The sequence below is a fragment of the Mizuhopecten yessoensis genome, unplaced genomic scaffold, assembly GCF_002113885.1.
Source record: "Mizuhopecten yessoensis strain PY_sf001 unplaced genomic scaffold, ASM211388v2 scaffold10875, whole genome shotgun sequence".
Taxonomy (NCBI): Eukaryota; Metazoa; Mollusca; class Bivalvia; order Pectinida; family Pectinidae; genus Mizuhopecten; species Mizuhopecten yessoensis.
The window spans coordinates 136,404-154,814 of NW_018408765.1; the positions used below are offsets into that span (position 1 = coordinate 136,404).

The following is an 18,411-nucleotide window of genomic DNA, read 5'->3' on the forward strand; positions in this document are numbered from 1 at the left end:
TGAATGTATCTGTTACTTCAGCGTAAGTGAATGTATCTGTAACTTCAGCCTAAGTGACTGTATCTGTAACTTCAGCCTAAGTGAATATATCTGTAACTTCAGCCTAAGTGAATGTATCTGTAACTTCAGCCTAAATGAATGTATCTGTTACTTCAGCCTAAATGAATGTATCTGTTACTTCAGCCTAAGTGAATGTATCTGTTACTTCAGCCTAAGTGAAAGTATCTCTTACTTCAGCCTAAGTGAATGTATCTGTTACCTCAGCCTAAGTGAATGTATCTGTTACTTCAGCCTAAGTGAATGTATCTGTAACTTCAGCCTAAGTGAATGTATCTGTTACTTCAGCCTAATTGAATATATCTGTAACTTCAGCCTAAGTGACTGTATCTGTAACTTCAGCCTAAGTGAATGTATCTGTTACTTAGCCAGGTAGGTTGTTACCTCAGCCTCAATCTGCTGGAACACGATTTTAGTGGGAGATTCTTCAGCCAATGAGTCCCGGTTCATCACAAAGTCTGAGGCAATCCCTGTGTTGAACAAGGCAAAGACTGGACGATGGTCACTGCCAAGGACACTGTCCGCACAACCTGTAAATGTTCAACCCTTATGATATGACAATGTGTCAGTAAAACCAATTGCCTCTGTCACCATATTAGGTTTAACGAGATGTTGTTAATAAACGTCACATGACAATTACCTCACATGTCCGGAAAGTAATCAGATGTCAGTAAACTCAGGGCCCTAGCTTACTCATGCTCAAGCATGCATTCTGTACTCAAACCAACTTTTACGTAAAAGCATGAACACTATCAAATTCTAAGTGTAAACATTGAAAACGGTATTGAGCTTTAACTCTTTCCTAAATTCTTATAAACTATTAACAAAATGTGATTTCTTAAATATTCATTACAATAAATTGGCTTTGAGTCGGAGTTTGAGCATGAGAACAGTTTCATAAATATGGTCCCAGGTGGTGGTAATCTCAGGTTTCATTTTATTTGCTTTCTTAAACATGTGTATAGCAACTGCTTATTTTTTTCGAACAGCCATGTTTTTTTTTCAGTTTACAGCAACAACTAAATCTATTTTTAAGTTGTGGGCAACCTACCATACGCAAGGTTCTGTATGTATGTTCCTGGGTAGGAGCGCCATAACACACGATCGCACCAGGACGGCGTATTTATCCTAACCTACAAATATCAACATCCTTGTCACAGCACATCTACACTGACCAACCGTAAATATGAAAGCAAGCATATAACAAGTATTCACAGAAGTGATATACATTACGCTCAATTTTTGTTCTTAATCTATAAAGTATGACTAAACAGACTGATGTACTAAATATGTAACATAATCAGCAACTTTGACAAGCAATGTTTTTTCTTTACAACATAAAGCAACCCTCCCTGTAAAAGTCCCTCCCTCCCATTTTACCTGGTAAGCACATCTTTCCCTCCCCTTCTTCATCCTTTAACACTCCTTCTCCTATAAGCAGCCCTCCCTCACTATCAGCTCCCCTCCCTGACTATCAGCTCCCCTCCCCACTATCAGCTCCCCTCCCTCACTATCAGCTCCCCTCCCACACTATCAGCTCCCCTTCCCCACTGTAAGCTCCCTCCCTCACTATCAGCTCCCCTCCTCCACTATCAGCTCCCCTCCCCCACTATCAACTCCCCTCCCTCACTGTCAGCTCCCCTCCCTCACTATCAGCTCCCCTCCCCCATTATCAGCTCCCCTCCCCACAATCAGCTCCCCTCCCTCACTATCAGCTCCTCTCCCCTACAATCACTCTTTCTATTCCCTTTAAGTGCCCCTGACCTCCTACAAACATCACCCACTCTACTTCAATCACTTTCACCTCCTATTTGCACCTTTCCCTGGCTATCAGCTCCCCTCCCCTACAATCACTCTTTCTATTCCCTTTATGTGCCCCTGACCTCCTACAAACATCACCCACTCTACTTCAATCACTTTCACCTCCTATTTGCACCTTTCCCTGGCTATCAGCTCCCCTCCCCTACAATCACTCTTTCTATTCCCTTTATGTGCCCCTGACCTCCTACAAACATCACCCACTCTACTTCAATCACTTTCACCTACTATTTGCACCTCTCCCTAGCTATCAGCTCCCTTCCCCTACAATCACTCTTTCCCTCTTTCTATTCCCTTTAAGTGCTCCTGACCTCCTACAAACATCCCCCACTCTACTTTTATCACTCTCACCTACTACTTGCACCTCTCCCTGGCTATCAGCTCCCTTCCCCTACAATCACTCTTTCCCTCTTTCTATTCCCTTTAAGTGCCCTTGACCTCCTACAAACATCCCCCACTATAATCAGCCCTCCTTCACTATCAGCTCCCCTCTCTCACTATCTGCTCCCCTCCGCCACCATTTGCACCTCTCCCTGGCTATCAGCTCCCTTCCCCTACAATCACTCTTTCCCTCTTTCTATTCCCTTTAAGTGCCCTTGACCTCCTACAAACATCCCCCACTATAATCAGCCCTCCTTCACTATCAGCTCCCCTCCCTCATTACCAGCTTCCCCCCCCCACAATCAGCTCCCCTCCCCCACTATCAGCTCCCCTCCCTCATTATCAGCTTCCCTCCCCCCAAATCAGCTCCCCTCCCCCACTATCAGCTCCCCTTCCCCACTGTCAGCTCCCTCCCTCACTATCAGCTCCCCTCCCGCACTATCAGCTCCCCTCCTCCACTATCAGCCCCCCTCCCCCACTATCAGCTCCCCTTCCCCCCTGTAAGCTCCCTCCCTCACTATCAGCTCCCCTCCCGCACTATCAGCTCCCCTTCCCCACTGTCAGCTCCCTCCCTCACTATCAGCTCCCCTCCCCCACTATCAGCTCCCCTCTTCCACAATCAGCTCCCCTCCCCCATAATCACTCTTTCCCTCTCCCGCAATCAGCTCCCCTCCCTCATTATCAGCTTCCCTCCCCCCAAATCAGCTCCCCTCCCCCACTATCAGCCCCCCTCCCCCACTATCAGCTCCCCTCTTCCACAATCAGCTCCCCTCCCCCATAATCACTCTTTCCCTCTCCCGCAATCAGCTCCCCTCCCTCATTATCAGCTTCCCTCCCCCCCTATCAGCTCCCCCCCCCCATTATCAGCTTCCCCCCCCACTATCAGCTCCCCTCCCTCATTACCAGCTTCCCCCCCCCACAATCAGCTCCCCTCCTTCACTATCAGCTCCCCTCTCTCACTATCTGCTCCCCTCCGCCACTATTTGCCCCTCTCCCTGGCTATCAGCTCCTCTCCCCCACTATCAGCTCCCCTCCCTCATTATCAGCTTCCCTCCCCCACAATCAGCTCCCCTCCCCCACTATCAGCTCCCCTCCCTCACTTTCAGCTCCCCTCCCCACTATCAGCTCCTCTCCCCTACAATCACTCTTTCTATTCCCTTTAAGTGCCCCTGACCTCCTACAAACATCACCCACTCTACTTCAATCACTTTCACCTACTATTTGCACCTTTCCCTGGCTATCAGCTCCCCTCCCCTACAATCACTCTTTCTATTCCCTTTAAGTGCCCCTGACCTCCTACAAACATCCCCCACTCTACTTTAATCACTCTCACCTACTATTTGCACCTCTCCCTAGCTATCAGCTCCCTTCCCCTACAATCACTCTTTCCCTCTTTCTATTCCCTTAAAGTGCCCCTGACCTCCTACAAACATCACCTACTCTACTTCAATCACTTTCACCTACTATTTGCACCTCTCCCTGGCTATCAGCTCCCCTCCCCTACAATCACTCTTTCTATTCCCTTTAAGTGCTCCTGACCTCCTACAAACATCCCCCACTCTACTTTAATCACTCTCACCTACTATTTGCACCTCTCCCTGGCTATCAGCTCCCTTCCCCTACAATCACTCTTTCCCTCTTTCTATTCCCTTTAAGTGCCCCTGACCTCCTACAAACATCCCCCACTGTAAGCTCCCTCCCTCACTATCTGCTCCCCTCCCCCACTATTTGCTCCTCTCCCTGGCTATCAGCTCCTCTCCCCCACTATCAACTCCCCTCCCCCACAATCAGCTCCCCTCCTTCACTATCAGCTCCCCTCTCTCACTATCTGCTCCCCTCCGCCACTATTTGCACCTCTCCCTGGCTATCAGCTCCTCTCCCCCACTATCAACTCCCCTCCCCCACAATCAGCTCCCCTCCCTCACTATCAGCTCCCCTCCTTCGCTATCAGCTCCTCTCCCCCACTATCAACGCCCCTCCCCCACAATCAGCTCCCCTCCCTCACTATCAGCTCCCCTCCCCCACTATCAGCCCCCCTCCCCACTATCAGCTCCCCTCCCCACTATCAGCTCCCCTCCCCCCCTATCAGCCCCCCTCCCCCCCTATCAACTCCCCTCCCCCACAATAAGCTCCCCTCCTTCCCTATCAGCTCCTCTCCCCCACTATCAGCTCCCCTCCCTCACTATCAGCTCCCCTCCCCTACAATACCTCTTTCTACGCCCTTTAAGTGCCCCTGACCTCCTACAAACATCCCCCACTCTACTTTAATCACTCTCACCTACTATTTTTGTCTTGTGATTAACAAGGTAACTACCCCTCCCATTCCAGTACACCCTTCCCAGAACTTACAGCTGGCATTGGAATCAGAATTGTTTTCCTTTAATACTTATCCATGTTAAATGGGAGACTGTATTCTTGGGAACTTTCGTCCTTCAACAGTAAAAAAAATATCCACGCTTTTTTAGTTTTGTCCTTCACATTGCTAAGGTATAATGTGTATTGATATTAACTGTCAGGACGAGGACACAAACAGTGATAACAGCAGACTGTTAGAGACATACCCCCGTCTTCTTGACCTTCTTCCAGTCGTAAATCCACTTTCTCTCACTCCTAGGAAGTCTGTATGTTGGTTTAAAGAAAATCTCTGCTTCTTCTGAAAAGGTTCAAAATGTTTTGAACATTTGAAAGTCTAAATAAACAATTATCATAGAAAAAATGTTCATAAAATATAAAAAAAAAAAGTCCTCACTTCCGCTTCCAAGTAAATGGAGCTAAACAAAGAGTCTAATCAAAGTCGGTGAAGCATGAAATATAAGTAAAAGTGACCTATATATATTTGATATATTTGTGTAGTACATGTTGTCATCATGATATATCCACACATGAAGTTTTGATAACTGTGAGACTTCGTATAGTAGAGCAATGTAGATAAGTACAAATATTAATCAGGGTGAAGCATGCATGGACGAACCAAGGCAAATACTTAAAGCCCTTGTGAAACTCATTTTCCCCACAAAAAAACCCCAGTAAAATTATGTCACCAAGGGCCTCCCTAAGGTAAACTTATCTAAACAACTCTTCCATTTAGCTGTTTAGGGGATTATAGTATCTTTAAAACACTGTCAAACACTGTCACTCCCAACCTTACAACCCACCAGGACAGGTTATATCAGAAAACTTACGGAAACCATTGAACCCCTTGTGTTCCTTCTGCGATCGTCGTAGCTGGTCCTTAGCCAGCAAACTCTTTATATCATTGTCATCCAGCTTCCTCAGCAGCACCTGAAACATCAATCAAATGGTAGTTAATTAGACAACACAAAGGACTTGGGGCACTATGGGTAATTTTTGGTCTCATGAAAATTACAACTTGAATTTATTTGCCAATTTCTGCTATAAACATCATTATATTGGTTGATTGGGGCTATCAATCTTGGTGTAGACTTTTTCCAAAGCCCAAGCGCAGATGCCCTAACATAGCAACGCGTTGCTATGCAACAATAGCAAAATATATGGTGATTTTGGACAGTTAACATGCAGAAATGAAAGCCTCTGCATGTGACAAACAAAAATTCCTTTCTACGAATGAACACTGGTATAACAATATTAAAGCATGACAAATATTTATTTGTTTGATGCTTGTGGAGGATGTCAATTTTTTTTCCAACCAAATTATTTGAAAAAGAATACAACAGACAATATCCACACATTTTATAATGAAAATGCCATCTAAGTCTCTCTTTGTAATGACATATCTCCTAAACCAGTTGTCGAATGAATTTGATATTTCATATTTGCGTACTTCATTTATTCCAGATTACGAATATAACAACTAACTCTAAACTAACTCTAAATCCCTGATGAGGCCGGAAATGACCCTTAAGGTCCTGAGTCCTTTACTCCTTTATTTTTCTTTATTTTGATCACTGACATGAGCCATTTAGTTTAAAATAAACCTAAGGCAGATTCATAAGTGTTGATAATATTGGAATCACAGCTCAACACAAGGTAACATATACGTATGTTAATAATTGGAACCATGGCTCAACACAAGGTAACATATACGTATGTTAATAATTGGAACCATGGCTCAACACAAGGTAACATATACGTATGTTAATAATTGGAACCATGGCTCAACACAAGGTAACATATACGTATGTTAATAATTGGAACCATGGCTCAACACAAGGTAACATATACGTATGTTAATAATTGGAACCATGGCTCAACACAAGGTAACATATACGTATGTTAATAATTGGAACCATGGCTCAACACAAGGTAACATATACGTATGTTAATAATTGGAACCATGGCTCAACACAAGGTAACATATACGTATGTTAATAATTGGAACCATGGCTCAACACAAGGTAACATATACGTATGTTAATAATTGGAACCATGGCTCAACACAAGGTAACATATACGTATGTTAATAATTGGAACCATGGCTCAACACAAGGTAACATATACGTATGTTAATAATTGGAACCATGGCTCAACACAAGGTAACATATACGTATGTTAATAATTGGAACCATGGCTCAACACAAGGTAACATATACGTATGTTAATAATTGGAACCATGGCTCAACACAAGGTAACATATACGTATGTTAATAATTGGAACCATGGCTCAACACAAGGTAACATATACGTATGTTAATAATTGGAACCATGGCTCAACACAAGGTAACATATACGTATGTTAATAATTGGAACCATGGCTCAACACAAGGTAACATATACGTATGTTAATAATTGGAACCATGGCTCAACACAAGGTAACATATACGTATGTTAATAATTGGAACCATGGCTCAACACAAGGTAACATATACGTATGTTAATAATTGGAACCATGGCTCAACACAAGGTAACATATACGTATGTTAATAATTGGAACCATGGCTCAACACAAGGTAACATATACGTATGTTAATAATTGGAACCATGGCTCAACACAAGGTAACATATACGTATGTTAATAATTGGAACCATGGCTCAACACAAGGTAACATATACGTATGTTAATAATTGGAACCATGGCTCAACACAAGGTAACATATACGTATGTTAATAATTGGAACCATGGCTCAACACAAGGTAACATATACGTATGTTAATAATTGGAACCATGGCTCAACACAAGGTAACATATACGTATGTTAATAATTGGAACCATGGCTCAACACAAGGTAACATATACGTATGTTAATAATTGGGACCATGGCTCAACACAAGGTAACATATATGTATGTTAATAATTGGAACCATGGCTCAACACAAGGTAACATATACGTACGTTAAGGATGTCAGGCGTTAATTCATAATTACCTGTATATCCTCCTCCACACGATAGTTGAGGTCACCCAACCAGAACAAGTGATGGAACTGGTTTGTGATGTCCGTCAGTCCGAGATGTTTCTGACCTAGTGACAACCCCTTAATGATATCCTTAAAGTTCTGGTTACGTCTAAAACATAATAATGTTAAAATATTCAATAAAATTATATTGTACTGTACAAAATCAGTGTGGCACCTACAGAAAACACCACAAGTAGGAAAATACAATATCCTAACAATCGCGATTATGTTATACATTATTTTTGCCAGTGTACCATTATACACTTGTAATGTGTACATGTTGCGATGACATGTAGGTAATTCCCTGGTTAAAAAGAGAAGGGTAGATTGCTCTTGATCAGGTCCCTTCCACTACACAATCTGGGCCCGTATCCATGCCACCATTCACATGCTCAAACCCAGATTCTGTACTCAAGCCCAATTTCTTGTGCAAGTAATAAAATTATGAAAAAAAATCTGTTTGTCAATGTAATGTAAGAAATTTGGAAAGGCTTCATGCTAAATACTGTTTTCAATGTTTACACCTGGTTTTTCGCTATGTTGCATGATTTAAGAAAGTTACAAGAAAGTTCGTTTGAGCACAGGATTTATGCTTGGACACGAGACCAGTTACATGAATACGGGCCCTGGTGTGATTACACCAATCCAGCATAGCTCTTGATTTCATCAGTATACACAAGCCCCTGATCACAGCAAACTAAGGTAGCAATCAATAAGGGGAACCTACCTGGCATTGCGTTCGTCTCCCGACGTCAGGTGAGTGTTGACGAAGCAGAAGGAGGTACCCCTGAAGTAGAAGGAGATTCCTACACCTCCTTTGTTCCCTGTGTCCAAACACACAAAATAGGTTAGTACAGAACTGGCAGGATTTTATATTTTAATACATGTATTCAAAATTTATCAACAGTTGATTCAATGTCTTATTGGACATGTTAGTCACAATGCATATACCATTGTACTTCAGTCCACACATTCTAATGTACAGAAAAAATGAGAAATTGTTGAAAGTTTTGTGCTTGTCCCAGAATTTCTTTTATGCCCAATTAACATCAAAACATGATTAAAGCATAAAGGTAACAGTGCATGATGATGAAATGGTCTATTCACACTTAAAACAGATACTTATTATGTTCAATTATCAATTTAACTTTTTCCTTTCACACCAGGGGGCCTATTTTGCTGTAATTTTGAACATCACAACTGTTAATATTTTTACACACTGTGTGTTGTTATTAACAAAGAGCAGGAATAAAACTGAGGCAAAAACACTTACAGGTCATTCTATTTCTTGTTAGTAGCAGGATTTCCTTACCTAGAGCATTTGCGATCCCTGTTCTGACAGTTGACCTTTGAACCCTGTTGATGTTGTGCATCAGTTCCTTTTTTAAAAGTATCACAAGTCTTATACCCCATAACGTACACACCTCCACCTGTTAAAAACAACACAAAAGGTAGCAAAGTGTTAAAAATATACCCAAGTGACCATACTTACATGTGAAAAGCTAAGGAGACAAGGTCAGTAGAGACGGAGCAAAATGTAACATACTGTATACTGGAAAAGTTTCGCCTTTCGCTAGAAAAATCCATATTTGCCCAGTTTTAATTTCGTCTTCACATTTTATTACTATGTATATTATGTTGTTTACTTTTTTTCGATGTAATGATATATTTGTACTCATTATGGTGGGTGAAAAAGGTGAAAATTAAACTACAGCAGATTTTTTCCAGGGGAGCATACAGCCAGAGCTGCCATTTCAGCGCTAACAGCTATATTTCAACAATTCTAGCACTGCCCAACCACGTACTCATTTACAGCTGAGTAGACTGGAACAAGCGGAGTAAAGTATCTTGCTCAAAGATACAACACAGTGCCGTGCCATGCCGTGCCGTGACTCGAACACGCAACCCTTCGGTCACGAGCCCAGCGTCCTACCTCTAGACTACTAGACTACCTTGCCTCCATACTCATAGCCTATATATACCAGATAGGGGATTAATTGTCACAGAAATCATATATGAGTATATAAATGGTGTATGTCTTTTATTTAAGTCCTAAAGCCTTGCTGTTTGAACCAACAAACCAACTGTTTGAATCAAAATAGTTTAATCTTCCTACATAATACAAAATTATACCAAAGAGTGACCTCAAACGTTGATTGTGATAGAATAAATTTCAAGGAAAAATTGAGGTCTAAGTTTATCAAATAGAAACTCACAGGGAATTCTCTCCAAAGTAATGAACACTAAATGCCTTTCAAAAATGGTTACAGAGAACCTGATATACCTGGTACATGTACCATCAAGAGCTGTTAACTTTATAAAAAAAAAACTTTGATATTAACAGTTACAGTAAAATTGTTATTATTGATTAATACTGTAAATTTGATTGATTTTCCACTAATTTGACTGATATACCATTAATTTGAATGTTATTTTCTGTTGAAAAAACATTACAGTTTTATCACTATTACTACCCAGTGGGTAGCGTTTGAATGAGGGGAGTAATTCTTGATCTCCAAATTGATGTGTGCTACCTATAAAGTTGATGTGTGCTACCTATAAAGTGGAGGTGTGCTACCTATAAAGATGATGTGTGCTACCTATAAAGTTGATGTGTGCTATCTATCAAGTTGATGTGTGCTATCTAAAAAGTGGAGGTGTGCTACCTATAAAGTGGAGGTGTGCTTCCTATAAAGTGGAGGTGTGCTATCTATAAAGTTGATGTGTGCTACCTATAAAGTTGATGTGTGCTATCTAAAAAGTTGATATGTGCTATCTATAAAGTGGAGGTGTGCTACCTATAAAGTGGAGGTGTGCTACCTATAAAGTGGATGTGTGCTACCTATAAAGTTGATGTGTGCTATCTATAAAGTGGAGGTGTGCTACCTATAAAGGGGATGTGTGCTACCTATAAAGTTGATGTGTGCTACCTATAAAGTTGATGTGTGCTATCTATAAAGTTGATGTGTGCTACCTATAAGATTGATGTGTGCTAACTATAAAGTTGATGTGTGCTATCTATAAAGTTGCTGTGTGCTATCTATAAAGTTGATGTGTGCTACCTATAAAGTTGATGTGTGCTATCTATAAAGTTAATGTGTGCTATCTATAAAGTGGAGGTGTGCTACCTATAAAGTTGATGTGTGCTATCTATAAAGTTGATGTGTGCTACCTTTAAAGTTGATGTGTGCTACCTTTAAAGTTGATGTGTGCTACCTTTAAAGTTGATGTGTGCTTCCTATAAGATTGATGTGTGCTATCTAAAAAGTGGAGGTGTGCTACCGATAAAGTTGATGTGTGCTACCTTTAAAGTTGATGTGTGCTACCTTTAAAGTTGATGTGTGCTACCTATAAATTTGATGTGTGCTATCTATAAAGATGATGTGTGCTACCTATAAGATTGATGTGTGCTAACTATAAAGTTGATGTGTGCTTCCTACAATTTACAAGATTCTTACCACTTCTACCTCCAACAAGAAGTTACTTTTGATGTTTTTCTTGAGAAAGTTGACCCAGTCCTTATCCGTCTGTGCACTTTCTTGTGTACCAATCACATAAAGGTCGTGGGGAATCACACTCAGGACTTGTGGGTCTTTCACTTTACTACAGCCCTTACACCGCAACCAGGGAGCAATACCACTCAATGGCTGACTGTCACCTGTCAAATCAGAAAAACAGATAACGTACTGGTGACCATCTTAGTTGTCAAATCGGAAAAACATTATCTGGAGTTGAAGTAAAATGTGACTTCAAGAACACAGCATTAATATTGGTGACCATTTCGATTTTAAATTGATCCCAAAGTAACACCATTTAGATAAATTATTGTGCATTTGTATTTTGTCATTTTTATAAGAAGGTTTCAAAGATACATAATTTATGAATGTGCCTGAGTATATAGCGTGAGTTGAGGGAAGGAGCTTATTACTTTACATGAAACAAAGTTTTTCAACTGGAAAGAATGGCAAGACTTGTAATACAAGCCTCGGAAGACTTTGTGAACACCTGACAAATAGTTTTATGCTTACAAATATGTTTCAATATAACAAATATGTTTCATGTTTTATTCTTACAAATATGGTCAAACTAGTAAAATACAAAATGTAGTACAATATCAATATTGTCAATAATTCAATTTTTGAATATTTATTTTCATGATTTTCCTTTAAACAATTTATTCACAGAGATTTCAAGAAATGAACAGCAATAAAACAAAACCCCTTTGTTTTCATTTGTGACATATTTGAATTTATTGATAAAATTTTGTGGTTGCAAACTAATTTGAAACTATTTATCTCAAAGAGTAGAAATACCTTACCTGCTTATGGAGTTCACATGTCACAATAACTTGCTTATTTATGAAATGTACATATCGTTATTGTTCCAAGTATCAGAATGCATTATTTGTCTTGTTGACAAATACATGACTCAGCCAGTCTTTTCTACCTGACAGGCTTCTGTGTAACTCATCTGACCTGATTTTCACCTATGCTGTTTTTACGTCTTCCATGATCAAAGACTTGGTCACTGTGCCTTGGTTCATTGGTGACATAACTATTTTTGAGGATTTGACAAGCCCCACATGTGGTGAAGGAAACAGTCACCCTTCTGAAGCACCTAGTTTTACATGGTGGTTCATGTTGTTTTTCCTTTTGTTTTGATGTCTCCTTACTACCTGTTTTTGTCTTTTTGTATCAACTTTGAGATTTTCTACCTGTATTTTATGATATGGTACATTGTTTTCCCATGCCACTTACCCATGTTCCATGTTCCAATGAAGATGGAGATCTGGTCAACTTCTACATCTTTGGAATGCATGTTTTTCATCTGTAAGATTCGATGACAAAAGTTCTCCCGGACAAGTGCACTGTTGAAGATGAAGGTCATCTTCTTCTTTGTGTCGTAGATAAGGTCAAGGCGACAGTTATCCGATGAGCTTTTGATCAACTGTACAACTGTTAAAATAAAATAGGGGAAATTGGCACATATGCCTAGGTGGTAGCTAGAAGCCCCATTCAAAACCTTTAAATACTCCTGAAAAGATTACAGGAGTATTTAGAGGTTTTAAATGGAGCTTCTTCCAAATCTCATGAAAACTCCTGAAATACTATGAAAATGTTTGAAATCCCATGAAGAACTTAGAAATTAGTTTCGTGTAAAATACCTGTTTTATCGCAGAAACACTGTTATAAAGTATTCCTGTCAAAGATAAATCCTTTATAAGTAAGACGTGTCTTTGGTTTTAACAATGATATATGTTAACCCTTTCACCCCTTTGTAACTTAAGTAGACTATACCATGCATTGATATGGATGAGTCCATTATGGTCTACAGTGGTGAAAGGATTAAAGCTGTAGTCCATTGACGAGGCTTGTTGCACCCATACTAGTAAATGTGTATGAATATTCTGATTTTTGGCAATATTGTACAATTATGAAATCAAATTGAAGTTGAACTGAACCATTTTTTTGTGGAGGTCCCACAAAAAAGACACCAACTAACCAACCAGAATAGGAGACAATCATCCTGTTGGCAATCAAATCTGGACTAAAACTTCACCTGATGTAAGTACCTACCAAAGGTCAAAATCATATCATTGTTAGGAGTGTTATTGCCAGGAAACCAATTAACCAATCTGAATGGGGAAGCTTCATAAACCAAGCAAAAATATACATGGATCAAATTCAACTCCAGGTTTCCAAAGCTAGGAAGCACTCTTGACAAATTCCTACAGCCAGCTCGGACTGGTTTTACAGTATGACAGAAGTGTCATCACTTTTAAGTGGCCGCAATATCGACGAGGCAATTAGATGTCATACAGGTCGGGTGTAAGGTCTGGACAGGACACAATTTTATAAATTGTCTTTTTTAATTATTTATGGTTCTATGTTCTATCTCATTAATACATACAATAAATGGTGAATATTGATACAAAGGTATGTACTACGTGTCATTATCGTATGTATTGTGTCAAATATATAATATTTGTGCAATGCTTCTTAACATTTTCTTCAGGTTGATAAGTTTGGGTTATGAGAAGTTCTTTTTACACAACCAATAAGATCTTATTAATCTTAATCTTATTGATTTTAATCTTAATCTTATTGGTTGTGTAAAAAGAACTTCACATAATTTGTGCAATGCATACTCATATATGTGATCCAAATTTCAAATAAATAGTCAGTTTGTCACTGCTATACCATGTTGAGAGAAACAAGCTGAGGACCACAGAATCATCGAAGCTAGGTTTGTTTTCTTTTAGCTTGGTGATTTGATGCGGTAGATTATGTGTTCTACACCCAGACAGGGCGGCAGTCAGGGAATTGTTTACATTTGTAATGTGGTTTTATGTTACATATAACATGATATAACATATATTGTACTTATAGTTATAACAACAATATATAATCATTTCATTCCATTAAATATTAATCACTCTAAAAATTAACTATCACATACTTCACTTGTATGTGATACCTTTGCTTCAAATAATTATATTATTGAAACACAATCACTTCTGTCGTATGTGATGAGACTGTTGGAGTCCTATACCTACTTCTGTCGTGTGTGATGAGACTGTTGGAGTCCTATACCTACTTCTGTCGTGTGTGATGAGACTGTTGGAGTCGAGGATTTCCTTGGAAGGTTTAACGGCAAACATTTTACCCGCTGGAATGTCTATAGTTAGAGTCATCTTGGAGGTGATTTTGTCCGTCTGCTTATACGTCGGAGTCTTCACCTGATAAAAAAAAGTCCTGAATAAAGGGCCATAACTCCATATATTAATGGGCAGCTGACTGGATTTCAGCATGCAACACTCTCGTCATTCCCAAGAGATCCTCACATACAACAGCTATGGTAGAAATGACATGAGATATGCTCTGGACGAATGTAAACCTATAGCCCGCTTGGGTAGTACCAGTAGGAGTGGGATCTGTATACAAGGTCAATTCTAACAGGTTGTATATACACGCATAGTTTTATTAATACAGATGTCTTCATTCCTAGTCAACATGACAGGAGAGTTAAATAGCTTTATTATTGGGACACTTTTTGTAAATGAATGTCTTTCCTCCCAATACACTTAATGGAAGTAATCTGTGTAAATGTTGGTTTTAACATTAAAAGTGTCACACATACAATTTAAATTGAAGAAAAGAAAGCCAGGTTTTAATCCTTTCCTGGGCATCAGGTAGGGGCAATTAATGCATTACATACAGCTACATCAGGGAAAGTTAATCATATTACTATGAGATAATTCATAACCATAATATGTCCCACAAATGTACAAAATCTCCTGAAATTTTGGATATAAAAATCAGACATACATACAAATTTTCAGTGAATCCTATTGCAAATATTATTTTTTTCGTTTCAAAAATCCAATAAACCTAAAACTTAGTCTTGTCCCATAATTATCACTAAGAAGATAATGTTTCTGTAAGACATTACACTTAACTACACAAGACAAGATGTTCACTTTAAATGAAGTTTTACCCAACCTCACGGCATCCTACCTCAAACTCAATCCGTGGAATGACTGGTTTACCCATTGGAGACAAAAAGGGTGTAAGGTCATCCGGTACCCCTTTGTCTTCTGTTTCTGGCTCCACATAGTCGTAGTGAGAGACAGCATAATACCTCACCGTGTCCTGTACCTGGAATAGAAGCAGAGGGTCAACCTATCATGCTGGTTTGGGGACAGAGGAAATCTTAAATTAAATCTTTCTTATAGAATAATAAAAAAACCAATGATATTTTAATTAATACAATATTTTTTTATTTATAGGGTAATGATTGGTATTCCCATAAAAATCACATTGTTCTTTTTGATTCTTTTATTAAAACATATAAAGGACTAAACTGTAACCTAAATATACCATAAATAATGCCCAACACATTGTACCTATGATTTGTGTTTAAATTATTTCCCTTAAGGTTATATGCTACCTTATAGTTTAATATCTATGATTTGTATTTGAGTTATCTCCCTTAAATAAGAAATATTTGACATTTGGAATTACCTGAGTTCTATCAATGCATTAATAGTTGTAAACCAATCAAATTTGTTATTATGTCAATAATTTAATAAGCTGTCATAAAGATATGAGTCCACATTTTCTTAGTACAAAACTCTTGGAAAGGAGATTTTAAAGATAAAAGGCAGCTTACAAAAATGAGATCTGAGAAAGTAATATCAGCTTTCTTAACTCAACGACATATTCAGAAAAAATTTGGATAATTTATATTTTTATCAAAATCTACACAAAAACCAATCTGTATATTTTATATAAGTATGAATACAAGAGATCACCATCAGTTTTTCCCCTTACATTGTGGTTATACCCTTTACATTGTGGTTATACCCTTTACATTGTGGTTAAACTTACATTGTATTTATACCCTTTACATTGTGGGTATACCCTTTACATTGTGGTTTAACCCTTCACATTGTGGTTATACCCTGTACATTGTGGTTATACCTTCTACATTGTGGTTATACCCTATACAATGTGGTTATACCCCTTACATTGTGGTTATTCCCTATACAATGTGGTTATACCCCTTACATTGTGGTTATACCCTATACAATGTGGTTATACCCCTTACATTGTGGTTATTCCCTATACAATGTGGTTATACCCCTTACATTGTGGTTATACCTTCTACATTGTGGTTATACCCTTAACAATGTTGTTCTTCCGTTTACAATGTGGTTAAACCCTTTACATTGTGGTTATCCCCTTTACATTGTGGTTATCCCCTTTACATTGTGGTTATCCCCTTTACAATGTGGTTATACACTTTACATTGTGGTTATTCCCTATACAATGTGGTTATACCCCTTACATTGTGGTTATCCCCTCTACATTGTGGTTATACCCCTTACATTGTGGTTATACCATTTACATTGTGGTTATACCCTCTACATTGTGGTTTTACCCTTTACATTGTGGTTAAACCCTTCACATTGTGGTTATACCCTATACAATGTGGTTATACCCCTTACATTGTGGTTATTCCCTATACAATGTGGTTATACCCCTTACATTGTGGTTATACACTTTACATTGTGGTTATACCCCTTACATTGTGGTTATACCCTTTACATTGTGGTTAAACCCTTTACATTGTGGTTATACCCCTTACATTGTGGTTATACCCTTTACATTGTGGTTATACCCTTTACATTGTGGTTAAACCCTTTACATTGTGGTTATACCCTTTACATTGTGGTTATACACTTTACATAAACACTACCTAAAAACGTACCTGTGCACTATACCCGCAAATTTACGGTACTCATTTTACCTTAATTTTGACACTCTGATAGTTATCTTATGAATATTTTCCTTTTAAAAACTAAGAGTTATTTAACTTATACTGGAACTGTTTGTAACCAACTTTTATTTTGTATTAACCTGGACTTATTGACTTTATCCTACCCTTAGAGTAATTCCCCTTCTTGTTCATTCCTATGGTAGCAGAGTACAGTAGCGTACGGTGGCCATGGGTGATATTTTTATACAATGAATAACCCCTGTAATATAACATGTATCAAAATTTAAAAAAAAAATCAGCACTAAAATTGGCATATACATGATGAAGTGGACTATGTGGGCTTCATAATTTTACAAAAAGAAAAGTCGAATTTGGTTTGAGACTACAATTTTGGGCATTTACGAATCTGTGTCTACACAACAAAAGCTAGCTTTTCATGTAGTCTATTTTTGTACTCAGCACATGTGTAAATATTGTGAAAAATCCACCGGAATGACCTATGCTAAAACGTGAGTATTTCTGTTACCGAGTAGGCGATATTTAATTTCAGACAGGTTTTAAGAAAAACAATTCTACTTGCGGGGGTCAAATTCTGGGTTAAAAATCATGATTTTTTGCATATTTTGGTGTTTTTTGATGTGGTAACCATGGTTTTCAGAAGTCCCAAATCTGGGGAAATCACTTTTTGAAAAAAAAAATGTTCTTCTAAAAAACACCTATTAAAAATGTAGTTTATAAATATATATATATATGTAGGTGTGTTGTGCAGGATGAATCCGCTATCCATGTTTATCCGAGACATGCCCTTTATTTTTAGGGTCAAGCCATTTCTACTGTACTCTGCCACCTTATACACACAGACATTGATTTTTTCTGAAAAAAAGCCTTTTTATGCTTTATTCAGCTTCACTTTCATTCATTATTGCTTAAAACTACTCAAAACGTTTAAAAAGTTACATATAAAGGTCAATATATAGGTCACTAGCCTATTACCTGTGAATGTATAAAGAGGGGTTAACTCGCCCTTTTCACAGGCACTTCACACTTCATCACATATGTGTCAATTGTGTAATTGGTAAAGTTGATACCAAACAACAAATAATTAACAGGCTATCTCCTGATGCATTCAGACCAGATTTCAGTCTGTTTCACTTAGTTCAGCACCCGGTATCCATGGTAACTAACACATAAAGTTGTATTTATTGAAAATGGGTAAAATATCTGTTTTCATTCTAATTACACTATTTTATATGTTTTTTTCCACTTGATTCAGCTTACAGATTAAATTAACAAAGTCAATAATGTCAATAAATTTTATTTCCATAATTACAGCTGAAGAAAACTTTTTTTTCTAGTGAAATATGTAAAATGACCAATGTCTGGGGTCACTGTCAATTCTAGGCGAGGAAAGTAAACAACGGTTGCTATGGTGTCATTTGTCTGATGTTTCAGAATATCTGACATTTTTGTGCTGTTCATCGGTTACGGGAAGTGTGTCTG

The 18,411-nt window shown here is 38.5% G+C and overlaps 1 protein-coding gene across 5 annotated transcripts in view; it reads right to left on the reverse strand.

Annotated features, from left to right (window-relative positions):
- The window catches only part of LOC110463198 (phosphatidylinositol 3,4,5-trisphosphate 5-phosphatase 2-like), a 68,635-nt gene that overhangs the window by 11,188 nt on the left and 39,036 nt on the right, over positions 1 to 18,411 (reverse strand). For all 5 annotated transcript variants that reach the window (XM_021517593.1, XM_021517591.1, XM_021517592.1 and 2 more), the window contains 11 exons: positions 15,147 to 15,287; positions 14,227 to 14,368; positions 12,387 to 12,584; positions 11,088 to 11,287; positions 8,942 to 9,059; positions 8,357 to 8,453; positions 7,600 to 7,738; positions 5,439 to 5,538; positions 4,818 to 4,909; positions 1,109 to 1,190; positions 442 to 587 (listed from right to left, as the gene is read on the reverse strand). In XM_021517593.1, coding sequence (XP_021373268.1) covers positions 442 to 587; positions 1,109 to 1,190; positions 4,818 to 4,909; positions 5,439 to 5,538; positions 7,600 to 7,738; positions 8,357 to 8,453; positions 8,942 to 9,059; positions 11,088 to 11,287; positions 12,387 to 12,584; positions 14,227 to 14,368; positions 15,147 to 15,287 — 1,455 coding nt within the window. The remainder of the gene's footprint in view (positions 1 to 441; positions 588 to 1,108; positions 1,191 to 4,817; positions 4,910 to 5,438; positions 5,539 to 7,599; positions 7,739 to 8,356; positions 8,454 to 8,941; positions 9,060 to 11,087; positions 11,288 to 12,386; positions 12,585 to 14,226; positions 14,369 to 15,146; positions 15,288 to 18,411) is intronic.